The 15,435-nt window shown below is 43.8% G+C and overlaps 1 protein-coding gene across 2 annotated transcripts in view; it reads right to left on the bottom strand.

Moving 5' to 3' along the window:
• LOC137642709 (zinc finger protein 850-like) overlaps positions 1-15,435 on the bottom strand; it is a 59,162-nt gene that overhangs the window by 33,273 nt on the left and 10,454 nt on the right. For both annotated transcript variants that reach the window (XM_068375511.1, XM_068375512.1), the window contains exon 2: positions 7,597-7,974. In XM_068375511.1, the coding sequence (XP_068231612.1) occupies positions 7,597-7,938 (342 nt within the window). In that variant the 5' untranslated portion in view covers positions 7,939-7,974. The remainder of the gene's footprint in view (positions 1-7,596; positions 7,975-15,435) is intronic.

Raw genomic sequence — 15,435 nt, 5'->3', positions numbered from 1 at the left:
TCTTCCCTTCATATGTGTTAATAGACGTGAGCAATCGTATCTCTATAAAGTTAATAAACATTGAAATACTCTGCTCACTTATCTAAAAGCATTGCTTAGTGTTTGATCTTTTAAAAATCTCTTGTTATCTTGTTATCTGTATACTAAAGCTCTGTTTGTAAGTAATCATACTTGTCGACATAACCATATTGTAAATATGTTTCATTGTTTAGGATATTCTGTTTGTAAAACTCACTTTCTTTTCACTGAATCTTTACTTAATATTTACAATTTTTAATGAGTATACCATTACTTCATATACCACTTTTCTTTATTATATGAAAAAAGTATACATTTCCACTCCGTTATTAGGCTAATGATCTTATATATACAGTATCTATCTATATGTGTATGTATACAGTATACATATGTATAAATATTGCATGTACAGTATATATATAGTATAAGGTATCTGTATTTCAATTCTTTTTTTATTTTACAAAATCATTTTAGTTTTATTATTGCCAGAAGAGCTCTGCTCCACATGGAGTTGGACTGAATCTTTGATGTAAATCACTTGTATATAAATATTTTTTTGTCCAAAAAAAAAAACATTATTATTATTATTTCGTTTTGATATTTTTTCTTTTGCCCAAATCTTTGGGGCAATCGCCAGTATTTTTGTACAGTATAATGTGGTGTTAGTGTGTAGTCAGCATTCTAACAGTCTGCAAGCCACTACAGTGTCAAGCGAGAGAGACTCCCCTTCAGCGGTGAGTGCTGTCTCTTCGCTAAGAGATGCGACAGGGTCCTCCGAACACGAGGGCTGTCCGGGGGTCAAAGAGGTATCACTCTTAATCGTTTGTTCCCTGGAGGAGACCAAACGAGCAGTCAGCGAGGAGCAGACGAGACGCCGGAGTAAGAAGTTAGGACTTCTTCGAAGTATGGCCACTCCCGACACTGTGCAAGAAGACATCTGACGACTACATGAGTGTTGTCTGCACCCAGAATTAACAGAATGAGGATTCGTCTCTTGCGCTGACATGAAGGTGCCGCCAGAGTGCCTTTAGATGCCAGGACAAGCCTGCATCTTTATAAGTCCTCAAAAGACCAATTACACTTGAAGAAAAATGTTATTTTTATTAATAAAATAAATTTTTGAATATACTTACCCGGTGATCATATAAGCTGTCAGCTCTGCTGCCCGACAGAAAAAACCTAAGGACAAAATACGCCAGCGATCGCTATACAGGTGGGGGTGTACATCAACAGCGCCATCTGTCGAGCAGGTACTCAAGTACTCCATGTAAACACAGAACCAATTTTCTCCTCGGTCCACTGGGTCTCTATTGGGGAGGAAGGGAGGGTCCTTTAATATATGATCACCGGGTAAGTATATTAAAAAATTTATTTTATTAATAAAAATAACATTTTTCAATATTAAACTTAGCCGGTGATCATATAAGCTGATTCACACCCAGGGGGGTGGGTAGAGACCAGCATTACATGTTTACATTATTAAGAGCTAAGTATTTTGTATTTCATTTTAGCAGTTATTCAAAATAACAAACATAAAATAAATAAGTACCTGGTAAGGAAGTCGACTTGAACAATTACTCTGCCTTTTTAAGTACGTCTTCCTTACTGAGCCTCGCGATCCTCTTAGGATGCTGTGCGACTCCTAGGAGCTGAAGTATCAAGGGTTGCAACCCATACTAAAGGACCTCATCAAAACCTCTAATCTAGGCGCTTCTCAAGAAAAGAATTTGACCACCCGCCAAATCAACCAGGATGCGAAAGGCTTCTTAGCCTTCCGGACAACCCAAAAACAACAATAAAAAACATTTCAAGAGAAAGATTAAAAAGGTTATGGAATTAGGGGAATGTAGTGGTTGAGCCCTCACCCACTACTGCACTCGCTGCTACGAATGGTCCCAGGGTGTAGCAGTTCTCGTAAAGAGACTGGACATCTTTAAGATAAAAAGACGCGAACACTGACTTGCTTCTCCAATAGGTTGCGTCCATTATACTCTGCAGAGATCTGTTTTGTTTGAAGGCCACTGAAGTTGCGACAGCTCTAACTTCATGTGTCCTTACCTTCAGCAAAGCATGGTCTTCCTCATTCAGATGGGAATGAGCTTCTCGTATCAACAGTCTAATATAATAGGAAACTGCATTCTTCGACATAGGTAAAGAAGGTTTCTTAATAGCACACCATAAAGCTTCTGACTGTCCTCGTAAAGGTTTACAGTAGTTCGTTTTAAATAGAACTTAAGAGCTCTAACAGGGCACAAGACTCTTTCTAGTTCATTTCCAACCAAATTAGAAAGGCTTGGAATATCGAACGATTTCGGCCAAGGACGAGAAGGTAGTTCGTTTTTGGCTAGAAAACCAAGCTGCAAAGAACATGTAGCCGTTTCAGATGAAAATCCGATGTTCCTGCTGAAGGCGTGTATCTCACTGACTCTTTTAGCTGTAGCTAAGCAGACGAGGAAAAGAGTCTTTAAAGTGAGATCTTTAAAGGAGGCTGATTGTAGCGGCTCGAACCTTTCTGACATAAGGAATCTTAGTACCACGTCTAAATTCCAACCTGGTGTGGCCAAACGACGCTCCTTCGAGGTCTCAAAAGACTTAAGGAGGTCCTGTAGATCTTTGTTGTTGGAAAGATCTAAGCCTCTGTGACGGAAGACTGCTGCCAACATGCTTCTGTAACCCTTGATCGTGGGAGCTGAAAGAGATCTTTCCTTCCTCAGATATAAAAGGAAGTCAGCTATTTGAGTTACAGAGGTACTGGTTGAGGATACTGATACCGACTTGCACCAGCTTCGGAAGACTTCCCACTTCGACTGGTAGACTCTAAGAGTGGATGTCCTCCTTGCTCTAGCAATCGCCCTGGCTGCCTCCTTCGAAAAGCCTCTAGCTCTTGAGTCTTTCGATAGTCTGAAGGCAGTCAGACGAAGAGCGTGGAGGCTTGGGTGTACCTTCTTTACGTGTGGCTGACGTAGAAGGTCCACTCTTAGCGGAAGTGTTCTGGGAACGTCCACTAGCCATTGCAGTACCTCGGTGAACCATTCTCTCGCGGGCCAGAGGGGAGCAACCAACGTCAACCTTGTCCCTTCGTGAGAGGCGAACTTCTGCAGTACCTTGTTGACAATCTTGAATGGGGGGAATGCATAAAGGTCTAGATGGGACCAATCCAGTAGAAAGGCATCTATATGAACTGCTGCTGGGTCCGGGATTGGCGAGCAATAATTTGGGAGCCTCTTGGTCATTGAGGTTGCAAAGAGATCTATGGTAGGTTGGCCCCATGTGGCCCAAAGTCTCTTGCATACATTCTTGTGAAGGGTCCATTCTGTTGGGATGATTTGACCCTTCCGACTGAGGCGGTCCGCCATGACATTCATGTTGCCTTGAATGAACCTCGTTACTAGAGACAGGTTTAGATCTCTTGACCAGGTGAGGAGGTCCCTTGCGATCTCGTACAACTTCAGAGAATGGGTCCCTCCTTGCTTGGAGATGTACGCCAAGGCCGTGGTGTTGTCGGAGTTCACCTCCACCACCTTGCCTAGAAGGAGGGACTTGAAGCTTTTCAAGGCCAGATGAACTGCCAGTAGCTCCTTGCAGTTGATATGTAACGCTCTTTGCTCCGCGTTCCAGGTGCCCGACCATTCCCGACCGTCTAATGTCGCACCCCAGCCCGTGTCCGATGCGTCCGAGAAGAGAACGTGGTTGGGGGTCTGAACAGTCAGTGGCAGACCCTCTCTGAGGTTGATGTTGTCCTTCCACCAGGTCAGTGATGACTTCATCTTCTCGGAAATAGGGATCGAAACCGCTTCTAGCGTCTTGTCCTTTCTCCAGTGAACAGCCAGGTGAAATTGAAGGGGACGGAGGTGCAGTCTCCCTAACGCAATGAACTGGTCTAGTGATGAAAGCGTCCCTATCAGACTCATCCACTGTCTGACTGAACATCGGTCCTTCATTAGCATGTTCTGGATGCATCCTTGGGCTTGACTTATTCTGGGGGCCGACGGAAAAGCCCGAAAAGCTTGACTGTGAATCTCCATCCCTAGGTACACTATAGTTTGGGATGGGACCAGTTGGGACTTTTCCATATTGACCAGGAGACCCAATTCCTTGGTCAGATCTAGAGTCCACTTTAGATTCTCCAGACAGCGACGACTGGACGAAGCTCTTAAAAGCCAGTCGTCCAAATAGAGGGAGGCTCTGATGTCTGCTAAATGCAGGAATTTGGCAATATTCCTCATCAGTTTCGTAAAGACAAGAGGCGCCGTGCTTAGGCCAAAGCACAGGGCTTGAAATTGGTAGACAACCTTCCCGTAAACGAACCTTAGAAAAGGTTGGGAATCTGGGTGGATGGGGACGTGAAAGTAAGCGTCCTTGAGGTCTAAAGAGACCATCCAGTCTTCCTTCCTGAAGAATGTGGCAGTCAGACTCTGCCTCTAAAGGACTTGGTACCTTTCTTCTTGCTCCCACGTTTCCCTTCGGCACGAGCACCTCCTCTGCTGGAGGGTCTGCCACGAAAGGGCGGAATGAATCTTGACGCTGGAGTATCCATCCTGGGTCTAGACACGGAAGGCAAAGGGGTGGCTTTGCGTGCAGATGACGCAACCAGGTCATGCGTGTCTTTTTGAATCAAGGAGGCAGCAATCTCCTTGATCAACTCCTCTGGGAAAAGGCACTTCGAGAGAGGGGCAAACATAAGCTCCGACCTCTGACATTGAGTTACTCCAGCTGACAAGAAGGAGCAAAGGTTTTCTCGTTTCTTGAGGACCCCGGAAACGAACGAAGCCGCAAGCTCACTGGAACTGTCCCGTATGGCCTTGTCCATGCAGGACATAATGAGCATGGAAGTTTCCTTGTCAGAAGGGGAGGTCTTCCTGCTCAACGCTCCCAAACACCAGTCCAAAAAGTTGAACACTTCGAACGCTCTGAACACTCCTTTCATCAGATGATCTAAATCTGAAGGAGTCCAACAAATCTTGGAGCGTCTCATGGCCAGCCTGCGGGGAGAGTCTACTAGACTTGAGAAGTCGCCCTGGGCAGAGGCAGGAACTCCCAAGCCGAGAACTTCTCCCGTGGCATACCAGACGCTCGATCTGGAAGCGAGTTTCGCAGGGGGAAACAAGAATGCTGTCTTCCCCAGGTGCTTTTTGGACTGCATCCAATCTCCCAACACCCTTAAAGCTCTCTTGGACGAGCGGGCGAGGACGAGCTTCGTAAAGGCAGGCGCGGATGACTGCGTGCCTAAAGCGAACTCAGATGGAGGTGAGCGTGGGGCCGCAGAAACAAACTGATCTGGATACAAGTCCTTGAACAGTGCAAGTACTTTTCTAAAGTCCAGGGAGGGAGGCGTGGTCTTGGGTTCGTCGATGTCCGTGTGCGGGTCGTCAAGGTGTGCAGCGTCGTCATCATCAGAGAGTCCATCGTCTGAATGCTGAAGAGGAAGCGGCAAAGGAGTAGGCATTGGCTGGTCAGCTGAGTCCGGCAGCACGGGTGCATGCGTGACTGCACTGGACGCAACGTCATGGAACTGTTGGTCAGTCTGAGAGCAGGCAACAACCATAGCTGCGCGGGGGCGCAAAGCGTCTACTCCCGACTGTATAGTCTGCTGGGGGCGAGTAGGGGTAACCACAGTGGGTTGCGGAGGTTGACGCACCGCGTCAAAACAAAACAACTTGGGTTGTTGTTGTTGTAACTCGCGAACGTCAACGGAGGGTTCCGTGCGTCGGCGAACGTCAACATGCGGCTGGCAGGGTACAGTGCGCATGGGTGGCGGGACTCTCACAGCTGGAGTGCGGGAGAAGGTAGCCTCAGCGTCAACTGGACGCACAACCGTGGTTGGTTGTAGGCTAACGGGTGCAGCGTCAACCTTCTCCGCACGAAAGTCCTGCATTAACGATGACAACTGTGTTTGCATGGTCTGCAGCAAAGCCCACTTAGGGTCTACAGTAGCAGGTGCGGCAACAGACGGTGTTACTGCCTGTTGCGGTACCGCTTTGCCTCTCTTAGGAGGTGTGCAGTCATCTGAAGACTGCAGCGAGTCCGAACTGACCCAGTGGCTACAACTGGGCCGTTGGACTTGCGCGGAAGGGACCTTGCGTTTGAGAGGTCGAGAGACCTTGGTCCATTGTTTCTGCCGAGAAACATCTTCCGCAGACGAGGAATAAATGGGCTCTCTCGTCTTCTTGTGGGTGGGGCGATCTTGGCAAGATACGTCCGAAACCACGGAGGGAACGTCTGTCTGCTGATTAAAGCCTGTCGAACCCTTTGGTCGTACGACATTGTTTCTCCCCTGGGCTCGGGAGCTTGCAAGAGGTCCCGGACTGGGAGGACGACAGGCACGAACAGACGCACCCTCAAGCGCAACACTAACACTTTTCACAACACTTCCACTCACTAGGTCACTACCCACTGCACTCTTACACTTCAACTCCCTGACGTCTGCCATGAGTTGGTTACGGTCACTCGCCAATGACTCGACTCTCTCACCCAGAGTCTGGATGGCACGCATCATATCTGCCATCGAAGGTTGTTGAGTGCTAGAAGGGGGATCAGGAGCAACCACTACAGGGGAAGGAATAGGTTGTGGGGCATGGGGAGAGGAAAAATCAACTGAGCGAGATGAACTCCTCCTGACTCTATCTCTCTCTAGCCTACGTGAATATTTAAGGAATTCGAGAAAATCGAATTCCGAAAGCCCAACGCATTCCTCACACCGATCTTCCCATTGACAGGATTTACCCCGACAATTGGAACAAATGGTGTGCGGATCGATAGAGGCCTTCGGAAGACGCCTTGAACAGTCCCTAGCACTACACTTCCTGTATTTAGGGACTTGAGAAGGGTCAGCCATCTTGAATTAGTCAAAGGGGAAATTCAAAATCTATCCAAGTCGTCAACAAATAATCCAAAATTCAATCAAAGAATGCAAGGAAGTATTGAAGATAACCTCTGCAAAGCGAAAGCTAATAACTAGAAATGAGTACTTCACCAAAATCTGTGAAAATCAATCCAGTAAGCAACAGCGTATTTAGTAGGTCTTGCCGGTGGCACGACAGAGAGAAAATTGGTTCTGTGTTTACATGGAGTACTTAAGTACCTGCTCGACAGATGGCGCTGTTGATGTACACCCCCACCTGTATAGCGATCGCTGGCGTATTTTGTCCTTAGGTTTTTTCTGTCGGGCAGCAGAGCTGACAGCTTATATGATCACCGGCTAAGTTTAATATTGAAAATTGTTAGTTTATAGTCAGTTTTCATAACGGTTAATGGGAGAGAGAGATGGCATATCTGCACTCGAGCCAAGATGAAACATAGAGTCTAGTGTGTGTGTTTAAGCGGGGTTGTTTACCTCACGTTGAAAGTTTATGGCTCGTTTCCCATCAAGCCGGAACAATACATATATAGTAAAGAGCGAATGGTTTCTATTTGTGTAGTAACAAAGTCATATTTTAAAGCTTACTGACAATCACTCAACAATTATATTAACTAATAATCCCTTACATGTTTCAACTTTCAAGCACATAAACCATACAGGTACTTAAAATTAAGGTTTGTGTATTGCATAAGAAAACCAAAGCTACATAGATTACGTACCTGATCTTCAAGATGTGATCGCTCATGACTTCTTAATTGACTGGCTCGAGAAAAGCATTGATGACATTCCAAGCATTGATAGCTTTTAGTTGCACCATATGAACTGTCCTTAACAGTCATCATTACAGTATTCTCCTTTGCTTCTTCATTCAATTCTAACTTGTCTTCATTGGAATTCAAGGAGTCACCTACATGATCCTCCTTCTCACTATCAATGGGATCAGGTTCTTCTACCAGCTCTCCTTCTACAGTAAAGTCTCTTGGCTCTTCCTCTGCAGCCATTACCTTCAGTTCTTCCACCTTGACGGTGGTTGTTAGGTTAAGAGGAGGACCAGGCTCCATGCTGATTTAAGGCATGGCTAAGCAATGGACAAGTACCTGCAAAATAAGTAAAATCTGCTCTAAAACTGTAGAATAAAATATTTCAAATAATCCTACAACTCTATTGATAAAATTCAACTAAGACATACATTAGCTGAGAATAAAATAATTTAACACACAAAAACTACAAATTTTTATAATAGGTTATATTTTTCCTAGCTATACAAACCTTTAGATCACATTGCCATTAATAAAGAGAGAAGGAGGACTCTGAGAAATGTAAGAAGCTATAGAGGTGCAGATATTGGTAGTGATCATCAAATCCTCATTGCCACACTGACATTAAAATGAAAGCACCCACAGATAATTAGATAGAATTTATAAGTTTGATACAACTAAGCTTCTAGAAGATGAGTGCAGAGAAACATTTGCAATTGAATGTAGGAATCAATTTGCAGTCTTAGAGACTTTAAAAGACGAAGAGCAGACAATTAACGAAAAATGGTGTGATATTAAGAACATATATCAGTCAGTTGGTAGTGAAGTTTTGGGACACACTGTTACAAGGAGAAAGCCATAGATATCAAATGATACGTGGGGTACTATAAAAAGGAAACAAAGACAGAAAATTACAAATTTGTAGATAATTTGTATTTTTCCTAACGATACAAACCTTAGCTATTTATTTAAGGGTATTACTTTTTGTTGAAGCTGAAATGACGAGCCATTAAAATTTAGCGAGGATTAACTACCACCGCTAGTTAGCGGGGTAGCTTGCTACCACTCCCGCTCACACATCGGTGATTTAGCTAACTTTGCGGGCAAGTTTGTATATATAAGTAGCTAAGGTTTGTATCGTTAGGGAAAAATACAAATTATCTACAAATTTTTCATTTGTTCCGTAACTGGAATACAAACATACTCTATTTATTTAGGGGTGACTCACCCATTAGGAAGGGTGGACGTATCTGCCAAACTGGCTTTTGGCTTCACCCCGGGGGCTCCTTATCTGAGTATATTAATACTCAAAATAAGAAGTCCCTGCGCCTCACTAAAATAATTTACCAAAAAAACACGGGAATGCTTTGCAGGTTTTCTAGGCGTAAATCTTACGAGGGAGAGTAGAGAAGGATTAGTAGGAAACGTCTTATCTTCCGCTAACTCTATTTTTTGCAATATAGAGACTCAGGATCTGCAAGAAATACTGTATGACAAATTTGTAAATAATTCGTATTTTTCCTAACTAATACAAGCCTGTACTTAATTATATGGATATTCTTTCGGAAAAGCTGGAAGGTTAGCCATTAGACTTGTAATGTGAGATGGCAACCCTAGCTAATCATTATAGTGATTAGGTAGGGGGTGGCTGTGGCTACCCAGCCACCTATACTGTATCTATTCACTCATCAGTGAACTACATCACTTCTTCTTGATTGCAGGAAGGACTTATCAGGGGACAGGTGTTGGCGGGACAATTTGTAAACTGTAAATAACTATAGGACTGTATTAGTTAGGAAAAATACAAATTATTTCCAAATTTGTCATTTGTTCCTTCACTAATAAACCTTACATTATTTACAGGGATGTCTTACCATTAGAAAGGTGGCAAGTCCAAACACTGGCTTGGTCATTGACCCAGATTTTTCCTGTACAGTATTAGACTGTATCTAGGGGAGAACCTTGTCACCTTGCTAAATAATACATAAGTGAGTAAGATAGCAGCCTATGCTACCTGTGTTTGTAAGAGATAGCATATGAACGTCTAGGTAAGCATATTACGAGTTAAAAATAGGAATGTTCATTACATATTTAGACGTTTCCCAATGCTTACCTCGCAGGAAGCATTGGGAACCTGTACAAGTATAAAATAATAAACTATACTAGGTTACACAAGGGAAATGGTTATTACCTGCAGAGGATGTGGCAAGCTTGCAGAGGGATCCATGGCGCTGTTCCCCAAGAGAGGGGAAGATTAAGAAAAGAACAACCAGTAATTCTTAATCATTCATCCTAGACTTAACCCAGGTAACCAATGCCCTCAACCATCTGCTACTTGTCCAACAAGGAGCCCGAGGTATTCTTAAACCACTTGTTGTGCAGCCACCATAGGACTGATAGAGAACGTAACGAGTCTTCTGTGGGTCACTTCTTGCAGATAGTGGGCAGTGAAGGTCGTCTGACACTTCCAAACACCCACTTGTAACACTTGCAACACTGATACCTCTGACATAGTGAGCTCTAGGTTGTCGAGCTGGAGGAGGAGGAGGATCAGGATTTAGAGCTGAGTCCATAACCTTGCAAATCCATGATGAAATAGTGTTCTTGGTAACCCTCCTCTTAATTCTACCAATGCTGACGAACAGGGCTGACAGCCGGGGCCGAGTTGCTGCAGTGCGTTTAAGATATTATCTCAAACTCCTCACTGGGCATATTAACGACTGATCTGGGCCATTGGTTACAGAATGTAGACTCTTAATCTGAAAGGGCCTGAATCTAGCATCCAGTACCCCTGGATTTTGAGTCTTTGCAATAAACTCAGAGACGAACCCGAATGTCACCTCCCCCCAACCCCTTGAATGAGCTATGTCATATGAGAGACCATGAAGTTCACTGGCTCTCTTTGCAGAGGCTAAAGCGAGCAGGAACGTCATCTTCAAACTGAGATTACAGTCTGTTGCATGGCGTAATGGTTCGTAGGGAGGACCTTTTATGGACCTCAAGATGAGAACCACATCCAAGGAAGAAGTGTTATCTTCGACTGGGAGCAAGTGATCGCATAACTCTGTATGAGTAAAGAAAGGTCCAATGAAGAGGAAAGGTCTACTCCATTCAGTCTAAAGGCTAGGCTTAAGGCTGAGTAATAGTCTTTCCCCGCTGAAACAGAGAGGATTTTTTCCTCTCGAAGGTATACAAGAAACCACACAAAAGTGTCCATTTTGCCGGATAAACCGAGGGTTAGGATCTTCGCAAGTATCCCGACATTCTTAGAGAGAAGATACTGGATAGTCTCCAGACGTGAAGCCGTAGAGACGGGATGGCCTTGTGAAAGATGTTCACATGTGGTTGTTTGAGTAGATCTTGTCATGGAGGTAGTTCTCTTGGGAGATCTACCTAGAGTTGCAGAAGGTCTGGGAACCATTCTGCATGATGCCAGTGGGGCTATGAGGGTCATCATTAGGTTGTTGCATGCTCTGGTCTTGTTGAGCATTTTTCTCATCAGACAGAACAGAGGAAAGGCGTACACATCGATGTTGTCCCACCGTTGTTGGAATGTATCTTGCCATAGAGCCTGAGGGTCCAGGACTGGGGAGCAGTATAGCGGGAGTCTGAAATTCAGGGGCGTTGCAAACATATCCACAGTCTGGGAACCCCACAAAGTCAGGACTTTATTGGCTATCAGAGGATTCTAAGACCATTTTATGCCCACTATCTGAGTCGCCCTACTCAAGTTGTCTGCGAGCACATTGCTATTGCCGGGAATGAAGCAAACTAATAGGGTCAATAAATGTTCTTCTGTCCATCTTAGTATCTCTACTGCTAGATGGCATAGGGGCTGCAAAAAGGTACCGCCTTGTTTGTTTATATAAGCCATCACTGTAGTGTTGTCGCTCATCAACACTATAGAGTGACCTGCCAGCAACTGATGGAAATGCTGGAGAGCTAGAAAGGCTACTCTCATCTCTAGGAGATTTATGTGCTGGTACCTATCGGACTCGGACCAAAGTAATAATAATAATAATAATAATAAAGACCTGAGACTGTTTAATGCAGCAAATAGGCCACCCATCCTTCTTTTGATGCATCTGTGTGAAGCATCAAGTCCAGAGGACGAGGAGATCTAGTCCTTTGAGGAGGTTCTTCTCTGCCACCTACAACTGAAGATCCGTCACTTCATCTTGCCCTATAGGGACTAAGATGTCTGGGGAGCCGGAGTGTTGGTTCCACATGAATTTTAGCTGCCACTGCACAGATCTTGTCTTAAGGCGACCATTGGGAACAAGACGAATCGGGGAAGTTAGGGGGCCTAGGAGGCAAAATCACTGCTGGGCTGTAAGATTTTCCCGTCTGAGGAAGGGTCTTGCCACTTCTCTCAGCCTGTATACTCTGTCGTCCGATGGAAAGACTTTCTGGAGGTTGGTGTCTATAATCATATCGAGATATACCAGTCTCTGAGATGTGAGCAGTGATGACTTCTTGAGATTTATCACAATCCCCACAAACTTGACAAAACTCGAGAAACATGTCCCAGTGATGAGGAAGGGTCATCGCCAATTCTGCTAGAATCAGCCAATTGTCGAGGTATCTTAAAAGACAAATGCTGTTCTTGTGAGCCCAAGATGACACTAGGGCAAACACTCTGGTGAAGACCGGGTGTGCTGTTGCGAGACCGAAGAAGAACTTTGAACTTGTAACATTTGTTCTCATGTATGAATCTGACATACTTCCTTGAAGACGGAAGGATTGGGATCTGGAAGTATGCATCTTGGAGATCCAGTGTGCACATGAAGTCCTTTGGTCTTACTGCCTGGATGACCGTGTCGGCCGTATCCATCCTGAAGGGGGTTGTAGAACAAACTTTTTCAGGGGCGAGAGATCTATGACTGGTTTCCAGCTTCCAGACACCTTTTCCACAAGAGTCAACTGTAGAAGCCTGGAGACCCGTCTAGTACCTTTTGGAGAGCGCCCTTTTGCAGCATGGTCTGGACTTCGGCCCGAAAGGCCAGCTCCTTTACGGATCCTTTCGTATAGGAGCTCTATGGAATTGAATCCCGAGTCAGAGGGAAAGATTATATGAACGGGACGCAATAACCTACGCCGATCACTGCAATCGACCAGGGATCTGCCCCGTGGAACTGCCACCTCTGTCAGAGGCGTTGCAGGCATCCTCCCACTGGTGGACTGATGAGAGGATTGCCCTCCCTAGCAGGAGCGGCTGAGGTCTCAGTAAATTTACTTTTGAGAAATACATTAGGTATGTATCTTCTTCCATTCCAAAGATACGATCTTCCAAGGGAAAATGGTAATCTCGACTCTAGAATATGTCATTTGTGTATATATAGGAACGAGGGGAGACTTTTAACGCTTTTAAAGGTGAAACCTCTAGAAGCGAATAGTCATCCCACAAAAACTCGGCCATAAAGTGCTCAACAGCACACTAATAGGAGGCGAGGAAGATCTGTGTACATCAGAATAATTGGTGACCAAGGATACTAGGACTGGATAGGGTACTGCAAGTGCTGCGGCCGTAGCCCAGGGACCCGTCTCTAGCAATGACTCGGGATCACTCATTACATAGCTGTTTCAGAAGGCAAAGTCAACAATTTTTTTTTCCCCACTTAGCAGCAGGGTTTTATGAAGGTTGTGAATAAAATGAACAACCTAATTTTCGCCTATGCTGTGCAAGCGTCATTTCATTTGTTTAACATGTTCTTTTAATTTACATTTCCCTTCACAAAATTTTCATCAATACAGTAATTAAATCATAGCTATCGTCTTCCATAACTGAAGATCTAGAGGGCTCAAGAATCAAAGGAGCAGGGTGGGGGGACACCAGTCGTCAAGGAAAAGAACCTATGTTTCTTACTGTAACTAGAAGAAGAACACCCATTTTACTCTTACTGTTCCATATTTGACAAAGTTTTTTATCTGCATCACTGTGATGGGAAGCTTCTGGGCACAATTCATATAATTCCCGAAAGGTGATGCTTGCGTTACGACTTTGACTTAACATTTTATGTATGATTATTACTGATAGCCATTTACAATCTCCAATCAAAAATGTTCTCACTGTAATATGGCTTCTTCTTGGCCAATATCCTTCCTCCTCTGACAACAACCTGAAGCAGTTCTAGTTTGAATCTCATAAAGTATAGTGAAGATATTTTTCTTACAGTATTAGGAACCTTCCAAACAAGTGATCATTTCTCTTTTGAATGGAATAAGAGGTGATACTGGTGAATCTTTAAGGGTTTTGAATAATTTTGATGATTTTTTATTTTATTATTAAAGTTTTCAGGTAGGGTTAAAAAGGAAATACATATGAAAAACCCAGTTTCAGAAGAGAAGCCAGTTAGGAAGTTAACACAGGGTTAGTTTAGGTGGGGAATCTCAGGTTAAGTCATAACTTTGACTTTAATGTCCTTTTAAAATATGATTTTTCAATCGTAACTACTTGGATTTCAAAACTTTTGTAATATGTTATTTTGATTATAAAATAAATTTTTGAATATACTTACCCGGTGATTATATAGCTGCAACTCTGTTGCTCGACAGACAACTCTATGGAAAAACTCGCCAGCGATCGCTACACAGGTTGCGGGTGTGCCCAACAGCGCCATCTGTCGACCAGATGCCCAGCTCTCAATGTAAACAAAGACTCAATTTTCTCCTCGTCCCACTGCGTCTCTATTGGGGAGGAAGGGAGGGTCATTTAATTTATAATCACCAGGTAAGTATATTCAAAAATTTATTTTATAATCAAAACATTTTTTAATATTTAACTTAGCCGGTGATTATATAGCTGATTCACACCCAGGATGGTGGGTAGAGACCAGTAATATATGTTTACACTTTTATGAGCTAAGAGTTTTTTATTTCATTTTAGAAGTTATCCAAATAACAAAAACAAAATAAATAGATACCTGGTAAGGAAGTCGACTTGAACAATTACTCTGCCTTTTAAGTACGTCTTCCTTACGGAGCCTCGCGATCCTCTTAGGATGCTGATCGACCCCTAGGATCTGAAGTATCAAGGGTTGCAACCCATACAACAGGACCTCATCAAACCCCTAATCTAGGCGCTCTCAAGAAATGACTTTGACCACCCGCCAAATCAACCAGGATGCGAAAGGCTTCTTAGCCTTCCGAACAACCCATAAAAAACAACATTTCAAGAGACAGATTAAAAGGATAAGGAATTAGGGAATTGTAGTGGTTGAGCCCTCACCCACTACTGCACTCGCTGCTACGAATGGTCCCAGTGTGTAGCAGTTCTTGTAAAGAGACTGGACATCTTTCAAGTAAAATGACGCGAACACTGACTTGCTTCTCCAATAGGTTGCGTCCATTATACTTTGCAGAGATATATTTTGCTTAAAGGCCACGGAAGTTGTTACAGCTCTAACTTCGTGCGTCTTCACCTTAAGCAAAGTTCGGTCTTCCTCACTCAGATGTGAATGAGCTTCTCATATTAACAATCTGATAAAGTCTAACCAAGCATTCTTTGACATAGGCAAGGATGGTTTCTTAACTGAACACCATAAAGCTTCAGATTGGCCTTGTAAAGGTTTAGTACGCTTTAAATAGAACTTAAGAGCTCTAACAGGGCATAAGACTCTTTCTAGTTCATTGCCTACGATCTCCGATAAGCTGGGGATATCGAAAGATTTAGGCCAAGGCCGAGAAGGCAGCTCATTTTTGGCTAGAAAACCAAGTTGTAGCGAACAAGTGGCTTTTTCTGACGAAAATCCGATGTTCTTGCTGAAGGCATGAATCTCACTGACTCTTTTAGCCGAGGCT

This window comes from Palaemon carinicauda, chromosome 6 (genome assembly GCF_036898095.1).
Source record: "Palaemon carinicauda isolate YSFRI2023 chromosome 6, ASM3689809v2, whole genome shotgun sequence".
In the NCBI taxonomy this organism is placed as follows: domain Eukaryota; kingdom Metazoa; phylum Arthropoda; class Malacostraca; order Decapoda; family Palaemonidae; genus Palaemon; species Palaemon carinicauda.
Note: the sequence above shows the minus strand (reverse complement) of the source record. Positions and strands in the feature narration are given on the sequence as shown.